Source organism: Ovis aries, chromosome 21 (assembly GCF_016772045.2).
Source record: "Ovis aries strain OAR_USU_Benz2616 breed Rambouillet chromosome 21, ARS-UI_Ramb_v3.0, whole genome shotgun sequence".
In the NCBI taxonomy this organism is placed as follows: Eukaryota; Metazoa; Chordata; class Mammalia; order Artiodactyla; family Bovidae; genus Ovis; species Ovis aries.
In genome coordinates, this window is record NC_056074.1 from 23769106 (window position 1) to 23781840 (window position 12735).

The following is a 12735-nucleotide window of genomic DNA, read 5'->3' on the forward strand; positions in this document are numbered from 1 at the left end:
TTCATCTGTTTTTTCAGTTGAAGTGAAATGAAAGTTGCTCAGTTGTGTCCAGCTGTTTGCGACCCTGTGGACTGTACAGTCCATGGAATTCTCCAGACCAGAATACTGCAGTGGGTAGCCTTTCCCTTCTCCAGGGGATCTTCCCAACCCAGGGATCGAACCCAGGTCTCCTGCACTGCAGGTGGATTCTTTACCAGCTGAGCCACAAGGGAAGCCCTTGTGTTTTTTTTTGTTTTTTTTTTTTTAGTTATTTGTTTATTAATGTGGTCATTTAGTGTAAAATTACTGAGTGCTTGCTACCTACCAGGAGTAAGAACCCCACTGGGAACAACACAAAGTAACTTACTGCCTTCATGGAGTTTGCATTCCAGTGAGGGAAGACAGGAAACAAACTTACAGCAAATAGGCAGTGTGCCAGGTGGAGACACATGCTATCTAGAAACATTCAAATTGAAGAGGGGCACAGGAAGACGTGGAGGGGGAGGACTGCCTCCTCTTCTCACCTCCTTTGCATCCACCTTGCTTACACCACTGGCCTCCTGCAGCCCCCTGAGCAGCAAACACACTGGTCTGCTGTTTCAGCCCCATCTGTGCTCTGCTTGCTTGTATGGTGATCTGGAGATCTATTCACTGCTGTTACCTTTGCTTGAAGAGTTCTATCCAAGCCTGGAAAAAGGCTTCTACACCTTATACTTTGAGGGGGGAGTATGTTCCTGGTTCAAGCAACAGTAGTGAGGCCAGTGGTGTGAGTTAAGGGTGTGTGGGGAGATGGGGTCGGAGAGGAAACAGACCTGGCTCAGCTAAGTCCTTGTGGGTCAGGGCAAGGCCTGTGGCTTTTCCTCTGTGTGAGCTGGGGAGCCATGGGCAGGCTTTGAGCAGAGGAGTGATCTGATCTGATTGATGTTCCAACAGATACCTCTGTGCAAGACCCTGGGAGGGAATGGTGGCCTCCTTGAAGAGGCCATTAAAGGAATCCAGATCTGAGATGGTGGCCTAGACCTGTGTGAGGACAGAGGAGGTGGTCGCATGTGCTGAAGAGGGGTATCCATTCGTCTGTTGATGGATGCTGAGGTTGCTTCCATATCTTGACTATTGTAAATGATGCTACAATACATAGGGGTGCATATATCTTTTTGAATCATTGTTTTTGTTTTCTTCGGAAAAATACCCAGCAGTGGAATTGCTGTGTCACGTGGTGGTTTTGGTTTTAATTTCTTTGAGGAACCTCCATACTGTTTTCTGAGGTGGATGCACCAGTTTGCGATTATGTGGGTCCCCTTTCCTCCGCATCCTCACCAGCACCCGTTCTCCTTTTGGTAGCAGCCATTCTGACTCTGGCTTTGATCGCAGCGCTCTGATGGTCAGTGGTGTTGAGCTTGTCACGGCATCTGGGTGTCCTAGGCCCGTTTTTTACCAGGTCGTCTTTTTTGATCCTCAGTTTCATGAGTTCTTTGTATATTTTGGATCTTAACCCCTTATCAGATATATCATTTACAGGCATCTTCTTCCATTCAGTAGGGTACCTTTTCATTTTGTTGATAGTTCTTGCTAATCAAAAGCTTTTTTTAGTTTGATGTAGTCCCATTTGTTGTTTTTTTATTGCTTGGGTTTTTTTGCGTGGGTGGGGGGGTGGTGGTGCTTTTTTTTCTTCTTTAGGTTCCCTTACCTGAGGAAGCATATCCAAAAAAATGTGAAGACCAGTGTCAAACAGAGTATACTGCCTATGTTTTCTTTTTTTTTTTTTAAGTTTCTTTCTTACAGTTAGTTGTATTTAGATATAATTGACATATAGTACTGTATAAGTTTAAAATGTACAGCATAATGATTTGACTTACATACATCATGAAGTGATTACCACAGTAAGTTTAATGAACATCTGTCATCTCCTATAGATACAAAAGGAAAAAAATACTTTAAGGAAAAAAATACTAAAAAAATAAGAACTCTTTAGGATTTACTCTTAACAGCTTTCCCATATGGCAGTGTTAATTACATTGATCATGCTGTGTGTTTCACTCCTAGTATTGCCTGTGTTTTCTTCTAGGAGTCTTGTTTCAGGACTTACAAACATTTAAGTTTAATTCATTTTGAGTTTATTTTTGTATATAGTGTGAGAAAGTAGTTCAGTTTGATTCTTTTACACAAAGCTGTCCAGTGTTTCCGAAACCACTTACTGAAGAGGCTGTCTTTTTCCCGTTCTGTATTCTTGCCTCCTTTGTCAGAGATCAATTGACCATGTGAGTGTGGGTTTATTTCTGGGCTGTCTGTTGTGTCCCATTAATCTGCCTGTTTTTTTCCCAGCACCATAGTGTTTAGATTACTGAAAAGCTTTGTAGTATAGTTTGAAATCATGGAGCACGATACCTCTGGTTTTGTTCTTATTGTAGAATTTTTTAATTGTGCTTTTTCACAAAATAATCTTAAGGAATGACTGATTCTGACCCATTTTTTTAAGGATGGAATCTGTCCCTCAGATTAATTGGCCTTTGTGCTTAAACCCTGCTGGTAGCATCTTTCATTATTATGATAGTAGCAGCATTTTTTAAAAATAGTTACTACTTTGGTATCCTATTTTAATAAGGTCTGTTGAACTGTTATGTAAATTAATTTAAATCTTTTTTTCTGCTGTGTGTTTATTTTCAAGAAGTGTTAACCTGCTTATGTTTTCCTTTTTTCTCATTGGTTGTGGTTATGGAAACTTCAGAGTATTGTTCTACTAGTATTTAAAAGATTTTTAAAAAATTAAGGTCCCCTGATCTTTTTGGGAGAAAGTTCCGTGACCTGCCCAGAGCCTGGCCAGTAGTATCAGAAGCTCACTTGTTCATAGACTATAAATAAAAAGCCCTTTGTACACAGCTTAATGAATTTGCTTGATTTGTGTTTAGTAGCATAAATCAGAATGACTTTGCTCATATAGTCGTTTGAAATGTTTCTGTTTTAGAGCGACCTGTTTTTTTTGTTTTTATTATAAAAGGAACTAATATGAGCTTGATCCGGTGATCCCCAGGGTCCGCTTGACCTAGTTTCTGAGTAGTTGGTCATTAAGCTTCTGTTTCAGATTGCTTAGGCTCTGTAATTTGCTCTGTAGCATGAATGTCATTATTACTGAAGTTGATTATGTGAGTCTTGAGCAGGTAACATCAGAAGTAAAAATGCTGGGGGGGCAAATGACTCACTTTTGCTGGTTAGATGTGAGGTCAGAAAAGTTACTAGTTATTTTGTATTTTTCTTTGGGGTTACTATGGATTCTTTCTCTAATGAATTTCTTTTTGAGTTGTAGGAAGTAGTGATCATCAGTAAGTATTGTTAGGAGATAAATAAAACTGATTATCTTTAAATGTTTAAAAAATGGTTTTAAATCAGAAAGTGCACTTTACTGGCCCAAATTATTGATTGAATTATCAGATTCACTGAGTAGAGTACTGGTTTCCTAATACTAGAAAAATTATCTCACTTCTTAAGGATTAAGGTTAGTGATTGAATCCTGTCTGACATTTAAATGAAGTTTTGTTTAGGATTGTTTCTTAAAATCTCTGTTACCTTTTCAATTGCTGCTAATCTGGAGTTGTAGAAGGGCACTCCTGAAATCTGATTCTGCATGAGTAAAAGGTCAGTGTGTAGGGACTTGAGGTTTGGCAGTTTGCCACAAACTCTTATTAATCCAAGGCTCATTATAACAGAAATTAAAATTTCTCTTAAGACATTTGAGAAGAAAAAAAGATTTTTTGAAAAGTGATCAGGAAGAAGAAAAGAATTTTCTACCAACTTTTTTCTTGTTTATATAAACAATCTCTTTTTTAATGTATTTTATTATTTTTCATTTTTAATAGGATAATCGCTCTGCATTGTGCTGGTTTCTGCTATACCTCATGTATCAGTCATCACTGTATATATATATATATCCCCTCCCTCTAGAGCCTCCCTCCCACCCCCCATAAACAATCTCTTTAAGTGTCATGGTTCATTTAATTTTGAACTTTAATCTGGGCTTTTCTCTTGGCATTCACATTTCATAACTTAATTACAATTCATTTCTTCTATTTAGAAAGTAGATAGATGTTAAAATGTTCAGATATACTGAACATGTCTGTGTGTGGTAAGGCAGAGGACTAGGTCTAGACTTGGCATTTCTAGGCTCCTCGGGTGAACTGTGACCTTTGTTGAAAGCCAAGTGACTGCTGCCTCAGCTTCCTTCCCATTTTGAATGATAGTGGCTTTAGCTGGAAACTTATTTGGAAGGACTTATTTGGTCCTGTATGGTAGCATTTCATTTGCCCTAATATATTTTATAAGAGAAACAATATAAATTCCAGGACTTAAATTTTTTTAATTTGGATTTGAAAATTTAGCATCAGTATAACTTGATCCATTTTAATGTAATAATTTTAGCAAAGTTTGTTGATGTGTTTGTACGTAAAACATCCAGACTAGTTATAAGAAGACCCTCGAGTTTGCACTAGTTCAGATCATCTCTGCACAGATGAATGGGACACTTTGATGGCAGGTGATTGACCACACGTTTGAATGCCTGACCATATTCACATCATTTGGGTTCCTAATCACTGGGAATAGTTTTGTTGTATCTCACAGGAATCATAGTAACATTTCAGATGGGCGTAATAAGAAAGTTCTTTCAGAAAAAAGTTTTAAAATTCCTATTTTTAAAGCATCTATCATAAAATGAGGGCTTAGTGAAATACCATCTCTAGTCATTATTTTGTAAATCACCTTGTGAGCACAAAATTCTAAGCTGTTGTACCCTTTTTTGCTGTCACTTAGGACTTAAATAAATTAGTGCAATGTGAAAAACTAGAGATTTTGATTTGGCATAAATTCTGTCCAAATGAAGTTTTTTTTTTTTTTAAGTCTTTCTTAAAAATTGAAGTATGGTTGGTTTATAAGGTTAGTTGCTACTGTACAGCTGAATGACTGTTATACAAGTGTATACACACGTTGCTTTTCATTTTCTTTTCCACTGTGCTCTGTCTCGGGACATTGAATATACTCCCCTGTGCTGTACAGTAGGACCTCCCCGGCTTGTCTGCTGACCCCACACTCTCGCCGTCTCTCTCCCACCGCCTCCTTGGCAGCCCCCAGCCTGCTCTCTGTGTCACTGCTTGTGACTCATGGATAGGTTCATCTGTGCCACGTGTTAGATATAAGTGCTACCATGTGGTGTTTGTCTTTCTCTTTGTGACTTCCCTTCGTGTGACTCTCATTGCATCCATGTTGCTGCAGATGGCATTATTTCGTTCTTTTGTAGCTGAGTGGTATTGTTGTATATATATACTGTATCCTCTTTATCCACTCATCTTGATGGGCATTTAGGTTGTCTCCATGCCTTGACTGTTGTGAGTGTGCTGCTGTGAGCATTGGGGTACGTGTCTTTTTTTAACTACAATTTTTTCCAGGCATACGCCCAGGAGTGGAATTGCTGGATCATATGGTAATTCTAGTTTTAGTTTTCTGAGGAACCTCCAAGCTGTTTTCCACAGTGGCTACACCAACTTACACTCCCACCAACCGTGTAGGAGGTTTCCATTTTCTGCATACCCTCTCTAGCATTTGTAATTAGTAGACTTTTTAATGTGACTGGTGTGGGGTGATACCTCATTGTAGTTTTTTCATTTCTCTATAATAATTAGCGATGTTGAGCATCTTTTCGTGTGCCTATTGACCATCTGTATTCTTCTTTGGAGAAATGTCTACTTAGGTCTTCTGCGCATCTTTCAGTGGATTGTGTTTTTGTTGTCAAGGTAGATGCGCTGTTTGTATATTTTGGAAATTTAAGCCCGTGTCGCATGCATCATTTGCAAATATTTTCTCTCATTCTGTGGGTTGTCTTTCCATTTGGTTTATGATTTCCTTTGCTGTGCAAAAGCTTGTAAGTTTGATTAGGTCCCATTTGCTTATTTTCATTTTTATTTTTATTGTCTTGGGAGATTGACATCAATTTATGTCAAAAATGTTTTGTCTAAAACAGCTAAATCTTTAAGTCATACTGAGAGGAAAGCAGGTTGTCTTCCTGAGAAAGGGAAGTGAGTGCTTTTGAATAGTGAGGAGTCAGGCACATAATTAAAGGATTAGGATTCTTGTTCCAAAGCAGAATGGGAGAAGAGAGTGGAAGACTCCCATCTGGTAGTTTCAGTCTTTGAACATGTTCTGAGGACTTTTGTTTTTGTTTTTTCTTTTATGAGAAGATGGTTAAAGAGGGCTTAGGGCTTCAGGAAAGAATCCAGAGGATCAGGTTTGGTTTAGGTTCCGGCAGACAAGGCCTTTGGAATATGCCGGCGATCTGACACAACGAGAGAGAGGCCGTCGTGGCAGGCAGCCTGTGCTCAGGACCAAGAGATGGGCAGGGGTTAGGGCTGGGGGAGATGCTCATGGGGACAGGAGTGGGAGAAGCGAGAGGCTAAAGCTACGAGGAGGAATGAGTGGAGATACGAATTGGTGAATTCGGGGAGGTCGCTAAGAGTCATCCGGTGTCTGTACAAGACGATGAGAATAGAGAGGTGGTCACTGAGGAAGATTTTGGGAAAACTTGAGGGGAAGGAGCCCAGAGATGATACAGTAACTGGTAAATTGATGAGAACGCTTTGGAAAAGTCAGGTATTAAGAGGTCAGGGATGTGAAAAATAAGACCTCAAGTTACCCTCTGGCTTTACAACTCTGAATTCCGAAGCACACATCTGAAAGTTAATAGTTTTGCTTCTCAAAAATGTGAAATAATAAGCTGACATACTTTTGTAAAATTGGAAGTAAATTCTGAAAAGCATATATGGATTTATATGGTAATAATCAAAAGTATTAATTGCCTCTTTGTAAATGCTGGAGTATGGGTGCTGTTTGGGTGCTTCTTAGCGGGACGTTCCTAAGAGGAAAGAGGGAGACTTAGCAGGAGAGTCTGACGGGGGGCTCTTCTTTTTACCGCATACATGCAGCGTCCTTAGCACAGATGGACAGAGGACACTCCTCAGGGAAACCTGGCCATGGGAGGTGCTGTCTGTGCTCATTTTCACTTGCAAGAAGAATAGAATCCAAGTGACAAAAAACAGTTCTTCTGTGGTAGAAACAAAAAAGGGGGGGAAACAGAACCGTAGACTTAGACTCTGTTTTTGAAACCAGTGACATCCGAGGACGCCAAGGTCTCCCAGTGTCATTTACAAAAGCTTGGAAAAGCATTCAGGGTATCCTGGTTACGGGCCGGCTTTTGGGAGAAGACAGCGTTACTAATCAAAAACTAAAAAGTGGAGTGACCAGATCAGCATATGGAATAGCAAGAGCTGTGATTAGATGGAGCAGTAGGGAGCGCAGGTGGTGCTGGCTACACTGTAGTTTGAACAGTGCAGTTTCCTTTTAGAAACCGCGCACTTTGCATGGGACCAGGAATGGGCCTGTGATGGATGAGAACACGAGTGCTGAGAATCTGGGTACATTTTTACAAACCGACTTAAAGGTCCCACCCCCACCCCACTCCCCAGTAAGTAGAACTCAGCATCAAGGTGATAAAAATTTTCAGCTCAGAGTGGAAGTGATACTGTTAGTCTGTAATCATTCTTTATTCATTGTAAGCAGTAAAGGTAATTATAATTCCCCACATGGTATTCTGTCATCAAACATAACTGAAAATCAAAATACCGTGTCTCATTTGCTGATTTATGACCCTAGCTGAAGAACACTGGTAGTCATAAAAAGTATCTATGCTTATATTAAAGGGAGGAACCTTTTAAAAAAAAAATATCTGAGGGGTAAGTTTTATATAAGACACTGATTAGGAAGGTAAAGAGTAAAGAATCTGAGAACAGAAGTTTATCAGCTGAATTTTTTGGATGGTGTTCTCTTTTGCACATCTGTTCTTTCCTGTTCTTTTGGTAACAGAATAAACATCTTACAGAAGGGTAGCCGTATTAACCTCTACATTGGTTTAAGGAAACTGCCCATTCTCAATCTTAATGGCCTCTAGAGTGGGTGGTGCCTTTTTCCTTCAGCTTAGCAGTAAAGCCTGAGAATGGACTTGACCTGAATCAGATGTTTTTCCTTGGTATAAATTTGTTGTTCCATTTGTTGGAGATTTAGGGATCTTTGTAATCTATAGAGATACCTGTAGAGGCTCTCAATGAGCCTCCGCCTCATTGAGAAAATAGCTAATTGTTTGGGCTGTAAGTGAAGAAAGTGGGTAAATATGGATAAACAGTAATCTCAAATTGCAGTACTGGAGAAGACTCTTGGGAGTCCCTTGGACTGCAGGGAGATCAAACCAGTCAGTCCTACAGGAAATCAACCCTGAATAGTCATTGGAAGGACTGATGTTGAATCTCCAATACTTTAGCCACCTTTTGTGAAGAACCAACTCATTGGCAAAGACCCTGATGCTGGGAAAGATTGAGACAAAAGGAGAAGTGGGCAGTGGTGGATAAGACGGTTAGCATCACCATCTCAGTGGACATGAGTTGAACAAACTCCAGGAGATAGTGGAGGACAGAGGAGCCTGCATGCTGCAGTCCCATGGGATTGCAAAGAGCTGGACATGACTTAGTGACTGAACAAGAAGTAACCTCTCATGGGGAGAGTATTTCTGAATCAGCTCCTGTTTTAATGTTATGTTTAATGATATGGCATACAGCATTTTCTTCCCTCACACTTTGAAAGTGTAGACTTGTATTTTGTCCTGTTTTGTGATGATTCCCGTGAAAGGAATAGAGAGAGACTGGGAAGTAAGCAAGCGTTTTGCCTTTTCCTCCTGCAGGTCCCAGTAGGGATGGCACAATCAGCGAGGACACTATCCGAGCCTCTCTCATCTCAGCGGTCAGCGACAAACTGAGATGGCGGATGAAGGAGGAAATGGATCGTGCCCAGGCAGAACTCAATGCCTTGAAACGAACAGAGGAAGACCTGAAAAAAGGTCACCAGAAACTCGAAGAGATGGTTAACCGTTTAGATCAAGAAGTAGTAAGTAACTCATTGTATAACTGCACTATTTTAATTGTAGCTATGGCAAAGTTTTCTGTATGTACTATGGCTACCCTGAGTACTGTGGGTATTAGAGTTCAGACGATTGTACACAACTCTTAAGCACTTGAACATAGCTCCTATACAGCTTGTTAAAAAACGGAGCCTATGATTGAAATATAGTCTTTGACTGGGAAGTGGATGTATTTAGAGGATTTTTCGCTTGCACCTTCACACTGCGGGATAATGTTTTGACCCATAGGAGGACTGTTGGAGTGTTGATGTTACCAGATAGTTAACCAGAAATAAGAATTTGAGAGTTCTAAGCCATGATAAAGATCTGCAGACTCAGGGTGCAGACTTAAGGATCAGTTCTTTTTTGTTTGCAAACATTGTTTGAACTATATCTAAAGTGTCTTTGGTATGCAACCTTTAGCTCTTCAGCTTTCTCACGTTTTTATCAGACTGCTGTGCCCTGAAGAGTCAGTATAAGTCAGTCCTGTGACTTCTTTTGTTTAAAGATGTAGAGGCACTAGCTTAATTTGAGTACCAGCTTCACTTTTCACTTTCATTCTTGTGAGGGAGAATCTGTTCCAGTAAGTGTGCATTTTTGATGAAAGGATAGAGAGTTTATTGAGTGTTTGAGGGCTTTGGAGAAAGTGATTTGTATGTACATGTTAGTCTAATAAATGGTTCTAGTGTGTAAAATGAGCTGCTCGATGGTCAGCTATTTTCAGACATTGAGGAAAGTGGCACCAGTACAATTCAGAGCCCGCAACCACCACCTGCTATATCTTGGGACTAAAATTCAAGTGTTTGTGGAGTTCTGTGCATTGAATTGTCTATGCAGACTGGGGAAAGTTGTTCCTCTGAGGCAGATGTCCCCTTGTTTTGAAAGAAGGGCCTCTTTTATGATTTTAATGTAAGAAACCTCCTGCTGGAACATGTCTTGTGTGAAGGTTTAGTTTGCAGTATTTATCACTGGTAAGTGACAGGCTTATCACTGCCGCCAAAAGTGCTCAGCTTAGCATCTCCTGTTTGCACTTAGCTTATTAGAGCACACCTTTTCCTCTAGCTTTGAAATGTGTTATATTTGAAACGTGAATCTCATCCATGAGTTGTTTAAGCATTGTTTTATTAGCAATTCTGCTTCTGTGCAGTTGGGTTGTAGATGTCTGACAAACGGATAATTACAATTAGTGTAAAATCATCATGCTTGGACTATTCTGTTTTCAGGCTGAGGTTGATAAAAACATAGAACTTTTGAGAAAGAAGGATGAAGAACTCAGTTCTGCCCTGGAGAAAATGGAAAATCAATCTGAAAACAATGATATTGATGAAGTTATCATTCCCACAGCCCCTCTATACAAACAGATCCTAAATCTGTATGCAGAGGAAAATGCTATTGAAGACACTATTTTTTACCTGGGAGAAGCCTTGAGGCGGGGAGTAATAGACCTAGATGTCTTCCTGAAGGTATGTCTTCTTCACTCTGCTTTCCAGAGTTTTGGAACGTTTTAGAACCACTGTTGCTGGAAACCACAAATCAAGAGGGTTTGTCTGTAGGGGATGAGTTAAAATTCTTTTTCTTTCCAAAAGTGAGCAGGTGGGGTAAATGGCTGTGAGCAGTGTCTTCCCACCTACAGAGAGGACTGAGGATAATCTGAGTATGGGAAGAAAAGTGGGCTTAGTGGCTGCAGTTCCTAGCCCAAGGTGGCATCAAGCTGAATGTAATTCTTCTTACTGCTGCACCCGGGTGGATCAGCAGGCACAGTCAGATTTCCATTCTTTCAGGTCACACCATCTAAATTAAGATCATCGACTGCCCCATCCTTGTTGCTTTTTTTTTCCCTCTGTTAATTTTCTTAGACTTGCATACTTTTATACCTGTTTCCCTTGTAGAGTATTGGGTTTGCCCTGCTAGCAATAGGGCCTTCTAAATGATTATTCCAGGCTTAATGCTACTGTACAGACGTGGAAGAGCTGTAAGCCAAGTTTGGCTACTGTTCTCTGTTAGGTCATGAGGAGCATGGCTTTAGGGATAACAGCCACCCTTTGGATATTCAGTACAGCTGCTTCTGATGCTTCAGTGTGCCTGCAAGGCTGGTCAGGTTGCTTGCTGACCCTGCCTATCTCACTGTGAGTGTATGGCCAAACCACTCTTGGACCTGGTAGAAGCATATGAATAGCTGGGACCCAAGAGAGGGCTCCCTTTCTGCACACTGTCCTCTGCTTGGGTGGTATAACTTAGGCCAAGATAAACATGGAGAGGTGAGAAAAGGATGCTGTTTGCTAGGTACTGGACCAAAGGTGGCCTTGTGCTGCTCATCCCTGCCCTTCCCCTTTTTTAGCTAAGTAGTGACAAACAGTTCTAAAAGTTTTTTAACTTTTGTTAGGATCACAGTACAAGTTTCCCAGGCGTCTTGGTTGTCTCAAGATGTAGCTTGAACTGAGCCAGATCCTGCATGGGGGTGCTTTCCCTGTGACACATCGTATGGTCTCAGAAGACTACTTTCCTGAATACAAGTGTGTTAGTTGCTCAGTTCTGTCCAACTCTTTGCGACCTCATGGGCTGTAGCCCATCAGGCTCTTCTGTCCATGGAATTCTCCAGGCAAGAGAGTGGGTAGCCATTCTCTTCTCCAGGAGATCTTCCTGTCCCAGGGATTGAACGTGTTTCTCCTGCATTGCAGGCAGATTCTTTACCATCTGAGTTGCCAGGAAAGCCTCTGCAGGTTCCTTAACATAGCCTGCCAGCATCAATCCAGTGAGTTAACAGCCACATAAAATGTAGTATTGGGCTCCAGAGGACCATTGAGGAGTTTAGGGTTCCTAACTCCCATCTAGATTACAAACTGTCTGCTAGTTTATGCCTGGACCTGGATAAGGGCTAGTCTAAACTGTTTAACTTCTTCCCCCTCACAGCATGTACGTCTTCTGTCCCGTAAACAGTTCCAGCTGAGGGCACTAATGCAGAAAGCAAGAAAGACTGCCGGTCTCAGTGACCTCTACTGACTTCTCTGATACCAGATGGGAGACTGAACTCTTCTAAAGTATTCTTTTCTTCTCTTCCTTTCTCTTATATCAGTAGGTGCCCAAAATAAGTTATTGCAGTTTATCATTCAAGTGTAAAATATTTTGAATCAATAATATATTTTCTGTTTTCTTTTGGTAAAGACTGGCTTTTATTAATGCACTTTCTATCCTCTGTAAACTCTTTTTGTGCTGAATGTTGGGACTGACTATGCTAAATAAAATTTGTTGCATAATTTTTCTCTTCTTTACTCAACAGAATATATGAAACAAAACATGTGAAACCTTCGTAAAGCTCAGCTTCTAATTTAGCGAAGTATAATATCCATCATGAGTTGAAATCTAGTATTATTCTCTAGCATATAAAGTGGATTCTACTCAATATGGGATATAATACATAGGAATCCAAATGTTCAAATGTTTGGATTTGAATGACTTTTTCTGTGAAAGGTCCTCATATCCTCCTGCCAATTCTGTGTAGTTTTTTCCCTTTCCAGACGTGACAGAACCATAACTGTTTTCATCATGAGAGTAGCAGAGTGGCCAGTGCCAAGCTACACATCTGAGGGTTTATGGTAACTCAGCAGGATGACCTGGCCACAATTGAGGAGGAAGGTACAGTGTACACTGCCTGTCTGCACTTACTGTCGTTTACAGCCAGTCTCCCTGGTGAGTGACTCTGGGTAAGACTGTGGTCACCCACCTGCGACCCATATGTCCCATAGAGCTAACCCAGCAGAACAGAGTGTTCTCTG

General features: G+C 40.6%; 1 protein-coding gene across 1 annotated transcript in view; it reads left to right on the forward strand.

Annotated features, from left to right (window-relative positions):
* The window catches only part of TSG101 (tumor susceptibility 101), a 42990-nt gene extending 30774 nt beyond the window's left edge, over positions 1-12216 (forward strand). The window contains exons 8-10 of the mRNA XM_004019463.5: positions 8747-8949; positions 10186-10425; positions 11873-12216. Of these exons, the coding sequence (XP_004019512.1) occupies positions 8747-8949; positions 10186-10425; positions 11873-11962 (533 nt within the window). The 3' untranslated portion in view covers positions 11963-12216. The remainder of the gene's footprint in view (positions 1-8746; positions 8950-10185; positions 10426-11872) is intronic.
* The last annotated feature ends 519 nt before the right edge of the window (positions 12217-12735 follow it).